This window comes from Staurois parvus, unplaced genomic scaffold, assembly GCF_062004578.1.
Source record: "Staurois parvus isolate SC_StPar_1 unplaced genomic scaffold, SC_StPar_1.0 ptg000022l, whole genome shotgun sequence".
NCBI lineage: Eukaryota > Metazoa > Chordata > Amphibia > Anura > Ranidae > Staurois > Staurois parvus.
Genome location: NW_028317818.1, coordinates 9587423 through 9606331, shown reverse-complemented (window position 1 = coordinate 9606331; position 18909 = coordinate 9587423). Strand labels below are relative to the sequence as shown.

General features: G+C 43.7%; 1 protein-coding gene across 4 annotated transcripts in view; it reads left to right on the top strand.

Annotated features, from left to right (window-relative positions):
• USP7 (ubiquitin specific peptidase 7) overlaps positions 1-18909 on the top strand; it is a 264238-nt gene that overhangs the window by 105370 nt on the left and 139959 nt on the right. For 2 of the 4 annotated variants that reach the window (XM_089692209.1, XM_089692205.1), the window contains exons 11-14: positions 2962-3044; positions 3242-3351; positions 12276-12432; positions 13075-13131. In XM_089692209.1, the coding sequence (XP_089548335.1) occupies positions 2962-3044; positions 3242-3351; positions 12276-12432; positions 13075-13131 (407 nt within the window). The remainder of the gene's footprint in view (positions 1-2961; positions 3045-3241; positions 3352-12275; positions 12433-13074; positions 13132-18909) is intronic. The other 2 variants (XM_089692216.1, XM_089692212.1) reach the window with 1 other exon arrangement.

Below are 18909 nucleotides of genomic sequence, written 5' to 3'. Positions count from 1 at the left end.
GCCCCAGATGTTAACCCTTTCCTGCCCAATGTCATTAGTACAGTGTCAGTGATTTTTATTAGCACTAATCACTGTATTGGTGTCACTGAGGATGTCAGTGACAGTTCCCCCCCCCCCCCCCCCCAGTGTCAGAATACCTGCCGCAGTCCCGCTATAGCTCGCTGATTGCCGCCATTACTAGTATTAAAAAAATAAATAAAATTCCAGTATCTATACCGCCATTTGTAGACACTTTAACTTTCACGTACACCAATTTACACGTATTGGGATTTTCTTTTTAGCCGAGACATGTAGCAGAATACATTTTGTCCAAAATTTATTACGAAATGTGATTTTTACTTTTTCTTTTTTTTTTTACTGGACATGTTTAATCGCAAGAAGTCAAAATTGGAGGTCTTTTGTGCTTTTTAAAAAAATAAAAAAATAAAAAATAACTGCAGTGGCGATCATAAACACCAAAAGAAAGCTCTATTTGTGAGAGGAAAAAGGACATAAATTGCATTTGAGTCTAGCGTTGCATGACTGCGCAATTGTTACTTAAAGCAACGCAGCACGGGTAAATCCTCTGGAGGGCAAGTGGTTAAACTAACTGGAGGAAAGTTCAAAACTAATCCCCCCCCCCCCCCCCCCAAAAAAAAAAAAATTAACTGCCCCACCTATATCCCAAAAAAAGAAAAACCGAAAAACCTCACAAAAAACGGGCCACTAAGTTTGGAGTTGCCCGCCTCTCAGCTGTTGCATGAGAGTTGTGAGCCAGTGTGTAACTCTTTGAGCTTTATATGTCCAGTCTCATCCCAGACTCTACCAGCGTTACTCTTCTGTCTTGGGAAAAGTTGGCCAAGTCCCTGAGCAGATTGAATGGTCTTCCCCCGAAAACCAGGTAGTTCTGGTATGGTGGAAATGTCTTCTAGCTCTGGAATCACTGCAGTCCTTCCTTCCGGAAGATTCTATTATTGGATTTTAGGCTGGGGAGGCACCCTGTAGGTGCAGGTGTCCAGATCATCAGAGAGTTGTCTTCAGCCTTCATCCTGGAGTTTCTACATTGCTAAATTATTTCCTTAGACGATTACCGGATCACAACCCCCTTCTGCCACCTGTAAAAGTGATCCAGTGGCCGCTTAGCCAACACATGGTAGGGAATCGCCACCACAAAAAATATATAATTGCTGCAGCGATGACCGAGCTATCATCACTCCGTCCAAGTACCTATATGTACGTTTGGCAGGGAGAAAGTTGTTTAACCACTTGCCCTTGGAAGATTTACCCTCCTTAATGACCAGACCATTTTTTACTATTTGGCACTGCACTATTTCAACTGGTAATTGCGTGGTCATGCAGTGCTGTGCCCAAATGAAATTTATGTCCTTTTTTCCAATACTGTCTTGGGTGCCATTTCCTGATTTCACACCAGGAAATGTAAGCCTTCCAAGTTCTGCAATAAATTTTCCTAGAGATCGCCTTTCTAGCCCCCAACTTGATTGGGATGACCAAATCCGATACACGCCTATCCTTTAAGATCTTGTTTTCAATAGCCATGCCGTCAAATTTAGTGACCATGAAGCTGGGTGCAATATAGGACCTTGGGACAGCAAGTCTGGCCAACATGGCAGGTACCACAGCCCGTCTACTGCCATCTTCACTATGTCCACGTACCGGGCCGCCAGGGCAATTGGTGTCACCAGAAAAGGCTCCCGAATCCTGCATAAGACGTGGCAGCAGCAGAATTGAAAAAATAAATAAAAAGTTCAAACTAGCAATATTGATTTTTGATGCCACTGGGCTCTATTTATTGATGCCTAAAACTGAAGATTTTTTTTCTCAACATCTAAAGAAAACAGAACGGTCATGTTTTTGCGTCTTGAACAATGTTTTTTTTTTTTTTTTTCTTTTCTTGAATGACGAGAGATTTTATTTCCATGCAACCAGATCTCTCATGGTCTTCTTGCAGTCTGCTCTTTACTGCCTTTCTCCCATTCCTAGTGACCACAGTGTGGTTGGCATTTTCACAGGCTGATAGGTGAACAAGAACAGCAGGATTGGTTGGACAATATAATGTAATGCAATATCTTGTATGTTTTTTCACATACAGCATCTGAATTTTAAAATGATTTAAAACAAACATAAAAAAACTAAACCAAAAAACCCACAAAAATGAGCAAATAGGAAAAGTCCCTTGTGCTGATGCCACTTCTGTTAGGTGAAATCTTTGTCTTTTGACACCCCCCCCCCCCCCCCCCACCGCTTTAATCTTCTGGTGGGGCAGGGGTTAATAGAATTGTGGTAACTGTCACAAGCTCTCAAGCATTCCTGACTATTCCCACACTTTCTGCCCAGTTGCTCCATTCGTTGAAGTTGCACTACAACTTCTACAAATGCAGCCAGATTTATGAATAGAGAGGGCGGGCCTTTCAATCATCTGCCAGTCCTCCACTCAGAGGATTGAATAGTCACAGCAGCAGGATTGGGGTGGGGAGCATGAAGGAAGGAGGATTTCACAGAACAGAAGAGGCATGGGTACAAGGGACACGTTACTGACTGACTTTGTCCCTTGTGCTGAATTCTTTGGGGGGGGGGGGGGTTGTCAGCCCTTAGGCTTTTTAGTTTGTGCTTTGCAAAAATGTCTGCGTGCTGGACTTTAGAGGTGCTCTTCATGCCATGCCCCCACAATGTTTTTAAGATTTTTGTTAAACGGTTAATTCACAAATAGTATCCTTTACTTTTACTCTAAGCAGATTGACATGCTCAGATTAATTTATTGCGCCTGACCTTTTGCTTTGCACTATTTACTGGTATACAGATTCCTATGCACTTCTGTTTACGTACTAATTATTGCTGTGTTCATGGTTGATGAACCTTGCCTCTATTTGAAAAGGATTTTTGCACCTATAGTCAGACAACTTTAATCCTTTTATTGCAGCTGTTTTATAGATTTTATATTTCATTTTTTTCTCTCCAAACCAGTCTTTGAATCATTTATCGATTATGTAGCAGTCGAACAGCTAGATGGCGATAATAAGTATGATGCTGGGGAACATGGTTTACAGGTAAATAATTGTACTACTTTGCTACAAAACCTAATCCTACATTTTGTTATTGCATGTTTCTGAGGTCCGGGGGGGGGGGGGGGGGGTTAGTGTTTTAAACACCCTATCCCAAGTATGTTCCTGCTGTTGAGCAAACTTTTTATATTTCAGTAACATTTTGGTGATTGCAACTAACTGTCCTCTTTTCTTTTATGCAGGAAGCAGAGAAAGGAGTTAAATTCCTAACGTTGCCACCTGTATTGCACCTTCAACTAATGCGATTTATGTATGATCCCCAAACAGATCAAAATATCAAGATAAATGACAGGTACTTCATGCTTTTCTCTGGAAATTGTGTGCAGCTGATAGGTTCTATTTAAGGTGATTGTAAAGTCTGTTTTTTTATTTAATTTTAAGCATGTTATACTTACCTGCTCTGTGCAATGGTATTGCACAGAGTGGCCCCAAACCTCTTCTGGGATTCTCTGCCAGCACTCCAGGCTCCTAGTCCTCTCCGTGCGCCCCCATAGGAAGCTGGTTCCTACAGGGGCACATCTGTGGGCTCTCTTCCAAGCTGGGTTGTGCATGTCCATTGATATCCTCTCCCCTGCTGCTTCCTCACTGGATTTCACTGACAGCAGCAGGAGCCAATAGGTCCCTCTGCTGTCTATCAGTCCCTATGTGAAGATGAAAGAAGACCTCAGCCAAGCACAGCGCTGGATTGATCCAGGAGTCAGATAAGTGTTTAGAGGGGGAGGGGTGGGCGCAGCAAACTCTAAAAGATTGTTTATCTTAATGCATTCCCTGTATTAAGGTAAAGTTTTAGCTTTAGAACCACTTTAAAGAATGTTACCCAACATTTCAGATTCCTAATATTTGTATGTTGTACCATGTACTTGTGTTAAAAAGTATCCTGTTCTGTATTGCTTCCTTTGTGTGAAAACCTGGTGATCCTGCCAGTCCTCCTGCTCTTTTATTTCAAACTGACCATGCTAGGCATGATAGCACATCTATCCCAGCATGGTCAGTTTTCTGACTGTGCTGGGAGTGCATCCTGCCCGTTCTCTAATGGCCAAGACTTCTGACACTTCCCCTTTCTGTCGTTCACTGGGAAGATCAGTGTACCCGCCTCTCTCCAGCACCGCACCCGGGGTGTAATGAGCACAGATTTGGCTGCTTGTGAGGAAAGGGTGGATCAGGGCTTATACTTTATACCTTATTGCTACCAGAGCAGTTTTTGCTTTTTTGCTGCCAGAGCCATTTTTGCGTTTTTTGCACACGGTTTAAAAAATCATTTTGGCCTGAAGATTACATAAAACCCCCCAAACATATTTCTGAAAGCAGAGACCCTATAGAATAAAATAGTGATAGTTTAAATTTTTTATGTCGCATGATATTACCGCAAAATTTTTGTAAACAAATACAAGTAAGTTAATTTTAGGGCACAAAAAACAATAAATTGCCTTTTTTTTTTTTTTGTAAAATATAAAAGATGAGGTTGCATTGAGTAAATAGATATCCAACTTGTCAAACCTTAAATTTGTGCATGCTTGCGAAATGGCGACGAACTTCAGTACCCTTTATTTTCTATAGGTAAGCACTTTTAAAGCTGCTTATAGGTCACCAGTTTAGTGTTACGGAGGCGGATTGGCGCTATAATTATTGCTCTCATTCTGGCGTGTGCGGCGATATGTGACTTGAAACGGTTTCATGGGTAGGCGCCCCAGCATGTGCGTTTACATTTGTACGTGCGTATATATGTGGGTGGGGGCCTCAATATTTTTTTTGGGGGTGGTAAGGTATGTGCTTGGATGTAACTTTCATTTTTTACAATTAAAAAAACCTTTTTTTTTTTTTTTACTTTTTTACTTTTTTACTTTTTTTTTTTCATCACATAGGGGACTTACATAGTCCCCTACATAGGGGACTTACATAGTCCCCTATGTGATGATTTTTGGTGACAAGTTCTGTTTGAGACATCCAAGGTCTAAAAGACCCTGGATGTCTCCCCTCTGCTCCACTGGATCTAATGTGGTGCACATCGCACCATATTACATTCTTCCCCGGGGATTGTATTACAGTCTCTCACTGGGGACCTGGAGGTGACATCGCAACGTCACTTTCGAGTCAGCACAAGGGGAGGTGAGCGGACTTGTCCTTCCCCTCTAGCCGATGGCGAGCTGGGCCCGCAGATGTGCAAGCGGAGCCCAGGAGACCTCATGCCGAGGGCGCGGATAGACTGGCACTGGGTGAAGCAGTGCTGCCACGGATTGCTTCACCTGACAGGTGAGCCCTGCTGCTTGCCTGCAGCAGGGCTAAAGGCAGAAAGAAAGAACCTGCCCGGCACTACATGTCCCGGGTTTCAGGCAATAGGAATCCAACATCCCTGCTATATCAACCACTATGTTGCCATGATAAGTGCGTCAGCGGCGATGGAACCTGCCAGAATCCTTCAGTGGGCAGGGCGTCATATTGTGGCTCTCTCCACCACATTCATTACTGCCATTAAAAATTGGCTGGTGGATTACCTGAATCATCCTACACTGGATCAGGGAGAGTGGTCACCGTGCCCAGAGATGTTTCAACAACTCTGTCCATTGTGAGGCATGCCAGAAGTAGATTTCTGGACATTTCGTCTTAACATGCATGTTCCGCGTATTGTGACCAGGGATCCCTTTAGCGGGTGTGACGGATACTTTGGTGCAGTTGAACCATTGTTGCTCATTTATGCATTCTTCTTGATCTTCTTAGTCTTTTCTTTCGCCATCCCACCATTGTTGCTCATTTATGCATTCTTCTTAATCTTCTTAGTCTTCTCTTTCTAGTCTCACAGTGGCAACATGGCATGCACATATGACTTGCCCCTTGGCCAAAAGGAATGGATTAAAGACTGCATGGCTAAAAGATGTGCTGGATAGAGGCTGGAGGAATTTTGTTGGCTCCGGATTGACCTAGGGGACCCTGATATGTCGAAGTGGTATGGCTGGTGGCAGACACTCTCTGGTGCAGGATAGAGGCTGGAGGAATTTTGTTGGCTCCGGATTGACCTAGTGGACCCTGATATGTCTAAGTGGTATGGCTGGTGGCAGACACTCTCTGGCGATTGCCTCTATACAGATATCTTCTGTCACAAGGGCTGGTCTTCCACCCTGCTTTACTGTTGCTGGATTTTTTCATGGCCTTGTTCTGAGGGACAGGGAGTTGGTGAACTCTCTGTGTCCTAACATGTTGAAGGTCTGTATATCTCCCTCATGGAGGTTCTGTCCTCGCCTTTTGGACGGCTTATATCTCATGGTGCGAGGCTTTGGATGTCCCTCCATGGTCCTTCTCTGTGGCTTGGATTTTGCCCCTTCTCTAATGGGACTTTGAGCTCAGGCTTGTCTTGCATACTTTCACGGGTTGGTTTTTCTGCCCTTGCTTTCTTTTTTCCACATCTTTTAGCCATGCAGTCTTTAATCTATTCCTTTTGGCCAAGGGGTAAGTCATATGGAACTTCTTGTGCATGCCATGTTGCCACTGTGGGACTAGAACCTGGTTCTTCTGGTCCTACGGATTGCCTCCTTTTGAGAAACGTGGAGAGATTCTCTTGCTTATGCTTTCTCAGAAGGTAACCTTTGTGGTCATGTTCACTTCCATGTGCTGTGTCTCGAAGCTAATGACTTTACCTTGAGTTTCCTTTTTTTGGTCTTTCTAACAGGATCATCCAGTTCTTCATCCGTGTCTGTCTTTCCTTTCTATGGTTGTTTACAATTTTTCTTCTGAATCAGAACATTTTCCTGCCCTTTCTTTGTCCCTGTCCTTTGCACCCTAAAGAGTTGCACTCTACTCTTTGGACAGGGTCTGGATGGTCTGGGTGTACCGGTTCGCTACAGTTCCTCCCAGAGGTCGACTATTTTGTGCTTATGGAGGGTCCACAAAAAGGTCTGGCGGCCTGCTCTGCCAATATCTCTTGGTTGATCAGGCAGAAGTTGGTTTCGGTTTATGCCATTAGGATAAGGCCTTTTTCCTTCCCCGTTATGGTGCTCTCTACTAGGGTGATTAGTGTCTCTTGGGTGTTCCGACTTCAGGCTTCTGTCTCTCCAGGTTGCATGGCAGCCACTGGTCATCTGTGTGTACTTTTACCAAATTTAATAAGGTTAATGGCTTGACATTTTCAAATTCTTGTTTTGGCCGCAAGTTTGGCAGGCGGACATTTGGGTTCTTGGTTTCAACGGTGGGTGTGTCTTCTGGTCAGGTTGCCAGATTTGTTTGTGTGGCCCTGGGTTTTTTTTCCCCACCCCTCTTTAAGGCAATGCTTGGGAACATCCCTATGGTCAAGAATAAAGAGAAGCTGCGTCAGTCAATGAACGTAAGAGAAAATAGGATTTTTTTTTTTTTTTGCTACTCACCATAAAATCCCAAACTTGCTGACGGACACAGCACCCATCCTTCCTTTTTTTTTTTTTTCTTTTTCTTTTTTCTTTTTCCTTCCTTGTACTGCTATGTGACTTACTGGCTTGCCTATAGCAGAGAGGGGGTTTATGCCAACTAGGACTTCCCAATGGCAGTGTTGTGGTGTTCTTTATTTCTGCCATGTCATACTCCTGGAGGTGACCCTGTAACCCTATGGTCAAAAATAGAGGCTGGGTCCGTCAATGAGAAAGGGATTTTACAGTAAATAGAAACAAAATACAGTTTTTCTCTACTCAAAAAGCCCCTCACATACTGAAACCCCTGTGTTATCTTGAATCTCACTTCTACAGTAATAGGGTAAAAGATCAGTCAAAGCAGCAAGCAATAAAACTTGGTCCATTAAGAGGCTGAGGTCAGTTCACATGGAAGGCAGAAACATGGTTAATCTAGGGGGCAGGCAGAGCCATGGTCGGTTTAGGCAGCAGGCAGAGAAGTGGTTGAATAACAGGCTAGGGTCAGTTCAGTAGCAGGAAGAGGCATTCGTGTGAAGGCAAGTGGTCAGCTATGGGGAAATGGCAGGAATCCAGAGTTAAGTTCACCATATTTAACTACCGTATTTTCCGGCGTATAAGACGACCCCCTACTTTTCCTGTTTAAAATGTAGTGTTTGGGCTATACTCGTTGTAGAAGACTACCCCTCTTCCAGTGCACACCAGTGGGAGGAATAGTGTCCCATCATTGGTGTCAGTGGGAGGAATAGTGTCCCATCATTGGTGTCAGTGGGAGGAATAGTGTCCCATCATTGGTGTCAGTGGGAGGAATAGTGTCCCATCATTGGTGTCAGTGGGAGGAATAGTGTCCCATCATTGGTGTCAGTGGGAGGAATAGTGTCCCATCATTGGTGTCAGTGGGAGGAATAGTGTCCCATCATTGGTGTCAGTGGGAGGAATAGTGTCCCATCATTGGTATCAGTGGCAGGAATAGCACCCCATCATTAGTATCAGTGGCAGGAATAGCGCCCCATCATTGGTGTCAGTGGAAGGAATAGTGTCCCATCATTGGTATCAGTGGGAGGAATAGTGCCCCAGCATTGGTATCAGTGGGAGGAATAGTGCCCCAGCATTGGTATCAGTGGGAGGAATAGTGCCCCATCATTAGTATCATTGGGGGGAATAGCGCCCCATCATTGGTGTCAGTGGGAGGAATAGTATCCCATCATTGGTGTCAGTGGGGGGGGGGGGAGGAATAGTGCCCCATCGTTGGTGTCAGTGGGGGGGGGGGGGAATGAATAGTATCCCATCAGTGGTGTCAGTGGGGGGTGGAATAGTGCCCCATCGTTGGTGTCAGTGGGGGGGGGGGGGGAATAGTGCCCGATTGTTGGTGTCAGTGGGGGGGGGGGGGAATAGTGCCCCATCGTTGGTGTCAGTGGGGGGGGGGGGGGAATAGTGCCCCATCGTTGGTGTCAGTGGGGGGAGGAAAAGTGCCCCATCGTTGGTGTCCGTGGGAGGAATAATGCCCCATCATTGGTATCAGTGACACCAACGATGGGGCACTATTCCTCCCACTGACACTTGCTGACCCTGTTCCAGTACGGTGCTGCTGCAGCCAGCATATGTGGTTGCAGCAGCACCTAAGCACGGCACACTGACCTGCATCTCCACTCGATTTTCACGGGGCCGCTCAGCTCCGCCTCCTCGCCGGTGATTGGCTTCCTGTGTGCCTTTCCTGAGCTACAGTTCTGGCGGCCAATCACCGGTGAGGAGGCGGAGCCGAGCAGCCGCGCGAACATCCAGTGGACGCACCGAAGGAAGGAGCAGCCGCGCTTCCTGGACCGGATCGTCGTGGGACCGGAGCCAGGTAAGAGACAGCAGCCCCTGCCCACCCATGTACTTAGTTTCCCTTCTGTTGGAAGGGGGGGGGGGGCGGCGGCACCGCGCCGCCCCCCTAAAAAGTGTCAGAATGCCGTTACCGGCGTATAAGACGACCCCCGACTTTTAAGAAGATTTTCAAGGGGTAAAAAGTCGTCTTATACGCCGGAAAATACGGTAATATTGTAGAAAAGCATGGTAATTGCGGAAGCAGTTTCCTGTGCATAGGCCTGGCTGGGAAGGACACTGGGGACAATTATAGTGTCTTACCTAACTTCCCCTCTGGAGCATACCCAACTTTGATGTTGTTGGCCTATTTCTCTGGGAGGGATTTTATCTGGAAAATTTCATTTCTGGCACCTGCTCACTGCATCTGAGCAAATATTTTCTGGTGGAGGGCATTCCTGGTACAAAAGGGCAGTGACTATTTTTATTTGATATCTGAGAGAGGTGTCAGGTCTTAAAGTCGATTTACGGTAGATAACTTATGGAATTATCAGTTGCCAAAGTGAAGAGATAAATGGAGACTTTCATACCTGTGGTGGGTTCTTGTCGCTAGTTAGAGCTGTATCATCTGAGTGTTATAATTGACAACCCCCATGAACATATTCATGTCCACATTCAGGTTTCTGGACTTGGCCACTCCTGTGGATTTCCACTGAGGTGTCGTGGATTGGGGAAAGCATATATGCACCTCGTGTGTCCCTCCACTTCATAGCACACTCTTCTTCATGCTGCACACTCAGACTCCTCTTTTTCTTATTTTTTTTTTTTTTTTTTTTTTTTTATTTTGTATTCACCAGACTTCCTTCCGGCCAGCCCTTCCTATTAGCTTTTACTGTGCCACATGCTAGTGCTTCTGGTAAAGATTGTGGAAAAGGGGCAGATTGGTATAATAGCTATCAACGTACAGATACCCCTTACTGAAGAGTGGGAATTCAAGATACCAAACTTTTCCACTGGTTCCAATATAGTCTGGGCAGTCAGGGGGATGCAGCTGGGTGTCCTTTCCTTCGTACACATGGAAGGCATAAGTGTACCCAGAGAACAAAAGCATGTTCTCGGGAGGATGTCCATGGATGCTCTCCCAGAACTAGAGAGCCGCTCGGTAGCTGTCTTTTGGCTAGAGTATGGTCGGGAACCAGTTAACCGCTTTGGCATTTTTAGCACCTTCCAGCCCAGGCAAATTTTCAACGCTGTCACACTTTGAATGACAATTGCACAGTCATGCCACACTGTAGCCAAAATAAATTTTTATTATTTTTGTTCACACAAATAGAGCTTTCTTTTGGTGGTATATATTCCCCACTGGGGTTTTTTGCTAAATAAACTAAGACTGAAAATTTAAAAAAAAAACACATTTTTCTTTGTTTCTGTTATAAAATTTGGCAAATCTCCATATATTTAGGCCATAATGTATTCTGCTACATTTTGTTTGGTAAAAATAATCCAAATCCGTGTTTATTATTTAGTCTGTAGGAAAGCTCGTCTACAAACTATGGGATGTATATCTGAAAAATCAATCAATCCTAATGTACTGACAGCCGATCTCGAGGTCCTAAAATGCCAGGACATCCCCCAAATGACCCCTTTTTGAAAAGTAGACAGTCCAAGGTTTTTAGTAGGAGGCATGGCAAGTTTTTGTTTTAATTTTTTCTTTTGTCACAATTTTTTTTAAAAAATTGAAATTCAACCTCTTCACGCCGGCCGAACGCAAATGTGCGGCCTCCCAGTGTCTGAGCCTAGACGCCGAGCTGCCGCACATTTGCGTTCTATTAAAAAAAAAAACATGTGCGGAGAGCGTGCGCCCTGCGGTACTCACGGAAAAGTCCTGATCTCTTTCGATCGGGACCTTTCCCGATCATGTGACTGCCGTGACGCCGTGTCACAGTGGTCACATGACCCTAAACACCGCCCTGTCTCCCGGCTTTTGTAACCCTTAAAGGGCCAAGAGGCGCCAGTGCGAAGGGGTTAAAAAAAAAAAATTTTTTTTGCATACTGCCACCAGTGCAGTACAGTGTCATATAATTGGTTTGGCAGTGATCAGGGACACTGGTGAGACTCTATGTAAAAAAAAAATGTAAGAGTTTTTTTGTTTTTTATATTCTATTTTTTCTTTTTTTATAATTTTTTTTTTTGTCTTTTTTCTTTTTTTTTAAATACCATGTCCAGAGCAATACAGTGCTACCATGGAGAGGGTATTTTTTTTTTTTTTACACACGATTGCTTAGAACAATTTTTTTTGCTGAAATTTATTTATTCAGTGTGTTTTTGTTATTAGCTATGATTGGCCACAGCTGTTCACAAGGTAGAGATTGGCAGTGATTGGCCCTGTCTGTACCACTTGATCACTGTGACAAATCACAGCAAGCAACACAATGGTACACAATGGAAGCATAAACGAAAACCTTCCATTGTCATGTTGATTGTTCACAGCAGTCACAGCGGCAGTGGAACGGTGCAATGATCTGTTATCGGCTGTGTCTGGTGGACACAGCTGGTGTCAGATCACACTGTGGGGCCCATGCGAGGCAAGTTCTGCAGAGGACCTTATATGACATCCACCCAGATTGAGAGAGCTCCCGTCCGGCCTATAGACAAATGACTGTCACTGTGATTTCCATTTGTCAAATGGAAGCTAACTGAGCAATGAACAACCAACGTGATTCATTTTTCTAGGACTGTGCAGAAATAACTGTATTAACTTCCACGCAACCTCTGTTTGCAAATATAACCCTTTATTTTACTTCTATAGTTTTATATAGGTTGCTGCACACATTGACCTGTGTTCCCACACCTTAATATAATGATACAATAGTTAATGCAGTGCTACCTTTATAAAGATAATGGTAAAGTGCTGAAAACCTTCCTTTTTATATATGAATGCTTAACTTAAAATGAAAACACATCTGAAAACTGTTTTATATATCAAATTCTCATTAAGTCACTGAAATGCTTTTTACCTTCATTTAGCTTGTTTTTCCTTTGTTAGGTTTGAATTCCCAGAACAGTTACCACTGGATGAATTCTTGCAAAAGCCTGATGTCAAGGACCCTGCAAACTACATACTGCATGCTGTGCTGGTGCACAGTGGGGACAACCATGGAGGTCATTATGTTGTTTATCTGAATCCCAAAGGAGAAGGCAAAGTATGTGTTCTCCCATTGTAATGTTGAAAACTTGTGCACCTTGACTTGAAAGTATTTAGTCTTGTTTTAAATTGACATTATTACCTAAGTGAAGTTACCACAGTTATATTTTTGAATATATATGTTTTCAGCTGGTGTTGCCTTTGGGTTAACAATAATAATGTAAAACTGACCGTAACTTTAAAAAAAAAAAAGTATTTAAAGCAGCTTTTCTTCTGGACTTGAGCAATTTCCTGTTTGTAAGAAGCTGTAGTATGGCTACATATCATGACATCCTATAGACTGACTGTAGGGGTGCTCTTTTGATTTTTACACATTTTCATTGTCTAGATAAAGATTTTGTAGTTATTTTTGACAGGGTTGCTGGATAAATTCAAGAATCCAGGTAGCCAGATCACTTAAAATTTACTGCTGAAGCCTGGCTTTTGGTTCCTGTTTTCACTGATGCCAGTAGATAATCCTCTTCCCTGGCTTCTTGAAATATCCTACTGGCTTTTAGTTTTTACACGGTGGGCTCTGAAATTCTGTGATATTTTGTCCTCGCCTGTCCTTGGGATGAGAGAACTGCTTTTTAATGGAGGACAGCTTGGAGCCCATTGTCTGCAGATATTCTCCTAAACATTTTTTTTTTCTCTAAAATAGATAACTACTGGAGGCATTAACACTGACGTATGTGATCAGGATACGGGCAATGGACAGGTAGTTAATAACTATAAGTACTACTGCTGTAAAGCATTGACAAATGTATATGGCAGTTTAGCACTGTAGTGTGCAGTGATTTTGGTAGTTTTCCAGGTCATCTCTTTTGACACCCATAACCTGTCGGGGAAAAATTAGTCGCTATTGTTCCCTTGTCTTTGAAGATGCCAGTTCATTGGCTGTAATGCATTTTTCACTACTTTTTGTGTCTGACCTGCAGCAACTATGTGCATATCAGGTGTCCACAGACTTAACTGGCTGCTTCTGGTCTGTGTCAGTTGCTCATTTTCTACTTCTTGTTGCCTGGCTCAGTGGCTCACTAATTAGAGAAGAAAAAACATGACAAACCAGGAGCTTGATTCTTGAAAAATAAGTGAGCAGGACATTCTTTTGTGTTTTATCCTGACCAGGTTTCCTTTTAAAAGAAGTTTGTCATCAGGTCTTGTGAACCTTCTAAATAAAGCAGTCTGTCTCCTGGGCCACATATCTTTTTCAGGGCAGTGAAGTTGTTCTTCATGAGTATGAATAGAAGTTCACTGCCATGAGACTAATATGGAAAATGACTGCTTCTGTCGGTTGCTGGAAAAAGTATTTTGCCTGCTGACAGATTTCTTTTAGCCGTAATTATCTCTCCTACCTAATGTGTTAGGTGCAGTAGTGTTTAGAAAGCCCTGCTCTACTCTATATCCTCAGTTTTTCCTTTCTGGTGGGACAGGCATTACGGTTTTGGTTCACCACAGGTAGGAGCATTGAGGCAGCAGATTTACCACAGGCATGATTGCTTGCAAAAGCTCTACAGTTCAGAACAGAAGAGACTTCCTAGTAGAACTTGAGAGATGAAGTGCTGCCTTGAGATGCTGTCTACATGTTGTGGTTGGATGACCACCAGTTGTGTACCTTCTATTTGGGTCTGCCATTGTGAGTCTTTAGATCTTAAGGTACATAGTGTTAAACTCGTTTAAAAAAGAAAAATTCCTGCTGCAAGATAGTGTCACAATGTGCTAGTATGCATCGCATACTAGCACATTATGAAATACTAAATATAGAGTGAAGCCCTCTAGCATCACGCTGTCACTTTTGCAGAAGACTTCTATCTTCACCCTATCTTCCTCCTGGGTTTGAGGGCTGTGGCTGCTTGAATGGCCAAGCCACCAATGATGTCACTCCTGCGGCCACGACGCACAGGTATGCCGTTCCTTCAGCGCACATGTGCCGGTATAGTCACCGGCTACTGCTCTGTAGAATATCTCCTAAATGGTGAGCATTTAGGAGATATTAATTTTACCTACAGGGAAGCTTTATTATAAGCTTACCTGTAGGTAAACCTATAGAAAGCGACTTTACTGCCACTTTAAGGCAAACAAAAGCAAATCCTGACTTGTGTTGCTAAATGAAACGGTTATCCAGAACTTTCCGCTGGCCACCTATATTGACCTGGTTACCTTTGGCTGCCTGACAATCAACAGTACCAGTTGCTTGGGTTTGTGAGTACCTAATGCCTTGTCTTCCACTTTGGACCTTGTTGCTGTACTGCTACTAGGATGCAACATATATGCACATGAATACATAGGGGGTCAGAAGCAACAGGTGATCCCAGCCCCATACCCCCCCTAATGGTTCTAAGGGTGTGTACTTATAGGAAATAGATGCTTCCATGCTTAAATATAGCAACCCTAGAATTACTGGGTCTACATGATTTGTGTCCCCTTGATCTCTGTTGGATACGTTCCCTTTACCCCTCATCAGGCACTTCTATGTGCACTTAAGACTTGTGAGGGCTTTGGGGCCTCCCTCACTCACTTCCTTGTGGATACCATCTGCAGAGGCTCTGAGCTTGCTCCCTTACCACCACTACAGTGCATCTCTGACCTACCTGAGTCTTTAGAAAAGGCTGGGCCACCGGTCGCTGTGACATTCTGATGCAGTGTCCCTACAGTTTGTCTCTGAAGGGACTGTCCAAAAAGCTCTCGATTTCCTGTCATCACCTCAGAGTCATAAGAAGATGTTCGAAACCTTATTGATGCAGTTTGTACTACCCAGCATTTGGAGGATCAGCTTGTTTTCTCCAGCCTTGGGTCTTTTTAGAGCCTCCTAGAACTGCAAAAGCTTTCCCGCTTCACCTGCTATTCAAGGTTTACTTCTGTGTGCAATATAAGAACCCTGAAGGGTCCTGGGCCCCACCTAAGAGCATGTTGGATCTCCTCTTGAAAGGGAGTTTGTTAAACAGTTGTCTTATTGTAGATCCACCAGTGGGCCACCTGAACTGGATAACTACTAGACAGATAGAAGGCTTGCTTAACTTTTTAAGGATTCTTTTGAGCTGACTACTAGAATTCCTACTTAAGTTGTGATTTGAACTGGCTGGGTTGGCTCTATATTCCTTTGTTGGCAAGTACTGTAATCTGTCAAACAATGGCAGATTGGATCAGATTTCTTTTTAAAAGGGATCTCCCCACTGCCAGGGTAGCCTGCTTTCTAGCTAAACTAGTGGAACAAATATCTGAAGCTATATGCTTCTTTATGGCTTGTCTCACGTGGGCTTGATGCTCATAAAGATGCCCAGAGCAATCTTGCTGTTGGAATGCTGATGCCACATTCAAAGAGCATCTAACTTACTTGACCTTTTAAAGATGTCATTGTTTGTTAGGCCCTGCTGTGCATTCTGTGATCAGCAGTGCCCTAAGAGGCGAGAGTGTACCCACTACCTCAAAGTAGAAGGTATAGGGGGGAGGTCAAATAAATCCCACCCTTTCCATCTACTACTCAGAGCATTGTCCCATGTGTTTAGCCTTAGTTCCTGGGGCATATGCGGTTTCACAGATTTGAGTTCTGAGTAGGCCATATGGCCTGGGTTTTTTGTTTTTGTTTTTTTTGTCTTTCTTTATGCAGAGCATTACAACTGATATTGGCTTATGCTGAAGATTTAAACTGACAAGCTTTCCAATGCAAATAGCAACAAATGTATTCGCTAGTGGTGCACCGAAATGAAAATTCTGGTGCCGAAAATTCAAAATGAACTTGGCCAAAAACTGAAACCGAAATGCGCAGTTTCTAAAAATGAATATATGCTTTTTGGAAAGAAATACACTGATTAAAAAAAAATATATATATACCCCAATTATTTTTTTAAATATGAAAGAGGATGTTACGGCGAGTAAATAGATACCCAACATGTCACACTTTAAAATTGGATTGGTGTGAAACTGCGGTCCTTAAAAATTTCCATGGGTGATGGTTTATAAAGTTCTACAGGTTAGCAGTGTAAAGTTACAGAGGAGTTCCAGTGTGAGTGGCGGTACGGGTGCACGTGATCTTGTGCACCCGTACCGCCCTGTAGCCGTATATTTGCTATAGGGCGGATGGGAAGCAGATAAATAACACACATATTTACACTTACCTTTGTATACATGTCTATACAAAGCCATTGCACCGAGCAGCCCAGATCCTCCTCTTTTTGGGTCCCCTCCAGCGCTTCTGTCTCCTTCCCCTTGAGCAGTGCTCACAGGGAAAGCAGTTCGCCCTGGGTCACCTCTGCATGCTGGTCCCAGAGCTGTCCATAAGACACACAGAGCCATGGCTCGGCCCCGTTCCCTACTCTCTCCTCATTTGGCTCACTGGCAGTGATTGGCAGCATTGGGAGCCGATGGGCTCCCGCTGCTCTCTCAGCCAATGAGGAGCACATGGTACATCGGCGGTGTCCCATGGATACAGCCAGTGACAAATTGCACCGCTGTGTGGCCATGTTGGCAGCACCTTCTGACAGGATGTCATATGACGCCCACTCTGGAAGAGGAATGTCCTGCCTGGCAGTCAATCTGCTATAGGCCGAGCGGGAAGATGTTAAGTACAGATACCACATTGATAAGTAACTGCTCTTAAAATAATAATATTAAGGTAATACCAAATTTACATACTACATTTACAAAGTACAAAATACAGAGACAATCAGTTATACGGAGACGTCAGTTCATGGGTGAGTGCAATAATGGGCTGCGGAAAACAGCAGGAGGGCTGAACAAGCAGAGATATGCCAAAAGCACTTATTGTATAATATGAATTGCTACATAAACACTTAAATTTAGCCTCTAAGCTTGCAATCAGTATGATACAACATGGTATAGACATATCTCGGTTCGTTTCTCAGCCATTATTGCACCCCCACATCCACCCATGGATTGACATCTCCACCAGCTCCCACAGTCTTACAGATGTCTGTGTTTTGTACTTTGTAAGTGTAGATATGTTACCTTACTATTATAGAAACTGTTACTTATCAGTGAGGTATCTGTACTTCACATGCGCATTGTTTTTTATATAAACGCACCTTATACTCCTGAGGAAGCGACTTTGTTGCAAAACATGTAGCGCTACAGGCTGTGGAGGGTGAAACCCCCACTCTTTGAAGAAACAGAGAGCATAAGCCATAGTGTGCCAAGTGATTTGTAGAACCATGAGTGGGGGGAATACACCTAATCCAATTACAGCAGGGAAAATAATTATTTGATCCCCTGCTGAAGTTTGCCCACTTACAAAGAAATGAAGGGTCTATAATTTTTATCATAGGTGTATTTTAAATGATAGAGAGAGAATATCAACCAACAATCCAGAAAAACACATGATACAAATGTTATAAATTGAACTACAGTTTAGTGAGTAAAATAAATATTTGATCCCAAAGCAAAAGTCATGACTTGGTACTTTGTGGAGAAACGTTTGTTGGCAAGCATAGAGGTAAGACTTTTTTTGTAGTTGGTTACCAGGTTTGCACACATCTCATAAGGGATTTTGGTCCACTTTTCTTTACAGATCTTCTCTAAATCCTTAAGGTTTCTTGGCTGTCACTTGGCAGCTCGAAGTTTCAGCTCCCTCCATACATTTTCTATAAGATTAAGGTCTGGAGACTGTCTAGGCGACTCCAAGACCTTAATATGCTTCTTCTTGAGGCACTTCTTTGTTGCCATGGCAGTATGTTTTGGGTCATTGTCATGCTGGAAGACCCATCTACAACCCATCTTCAGTGTTTTGGCTGAGGGAAGAAGGTTCTCATCCAAGATTTACAATATATGGCCCCGTCCATTGGCCCCTCAATCTGGCAAAGTTGGCCTGTACCCTTAGCAGAGAAACAGCCCCGAAACATAATGTTTCCACCTCCGTGCTTGACTGCAGGAAGGGTGATCTTAGGGTCATAGTCCGCATTTTTCTTCCTCCAAATGTGGCGAGTCTCGTTAGGGCCAAAGACCTCAATTTTGGTCTCATTTGATAACAGCACTTTCTCCCAATCCTTTCCTGAATCATGTAGATGTTCATTAGCAAACTTCAGACGGGCCTGTACATGTGCCTTCCTGAGGATGGGGAATTTGTGGGCATTGCAGAATTTTAATCCATGATGGCGTATTGCGTTACCAGTGGTTTGATGATTGTGGTCCCATCTGCCTTGCGGTCATTCACAAGCTCCTCGATATAGTTCTGGGCTGATCCTTCACTTTTCTCGTGATCATCCTTACCCCATGAGGCAAAATCTCACATGGAGCACCAGACCAAGGGCGATTGATGGTATTTTGTATTTCTTCTTCTTGTATAATCGCCCCAGCAGTTGTCTCCTTCTCACCAAGCTTCTTGCTGATGGTTTTGTAGTCCATTCCAGCCTTTAGCAGGTCTACAATCTTGTCCCTGACGTCCTTTGATAGCTCTTTGGTCTTGCCCATGGTGGTGAGGTTTCAATGGAAGAAATGGACAGGTGTCTTTTATACACAACAAGTTGTCTTTAGGACTACCTTC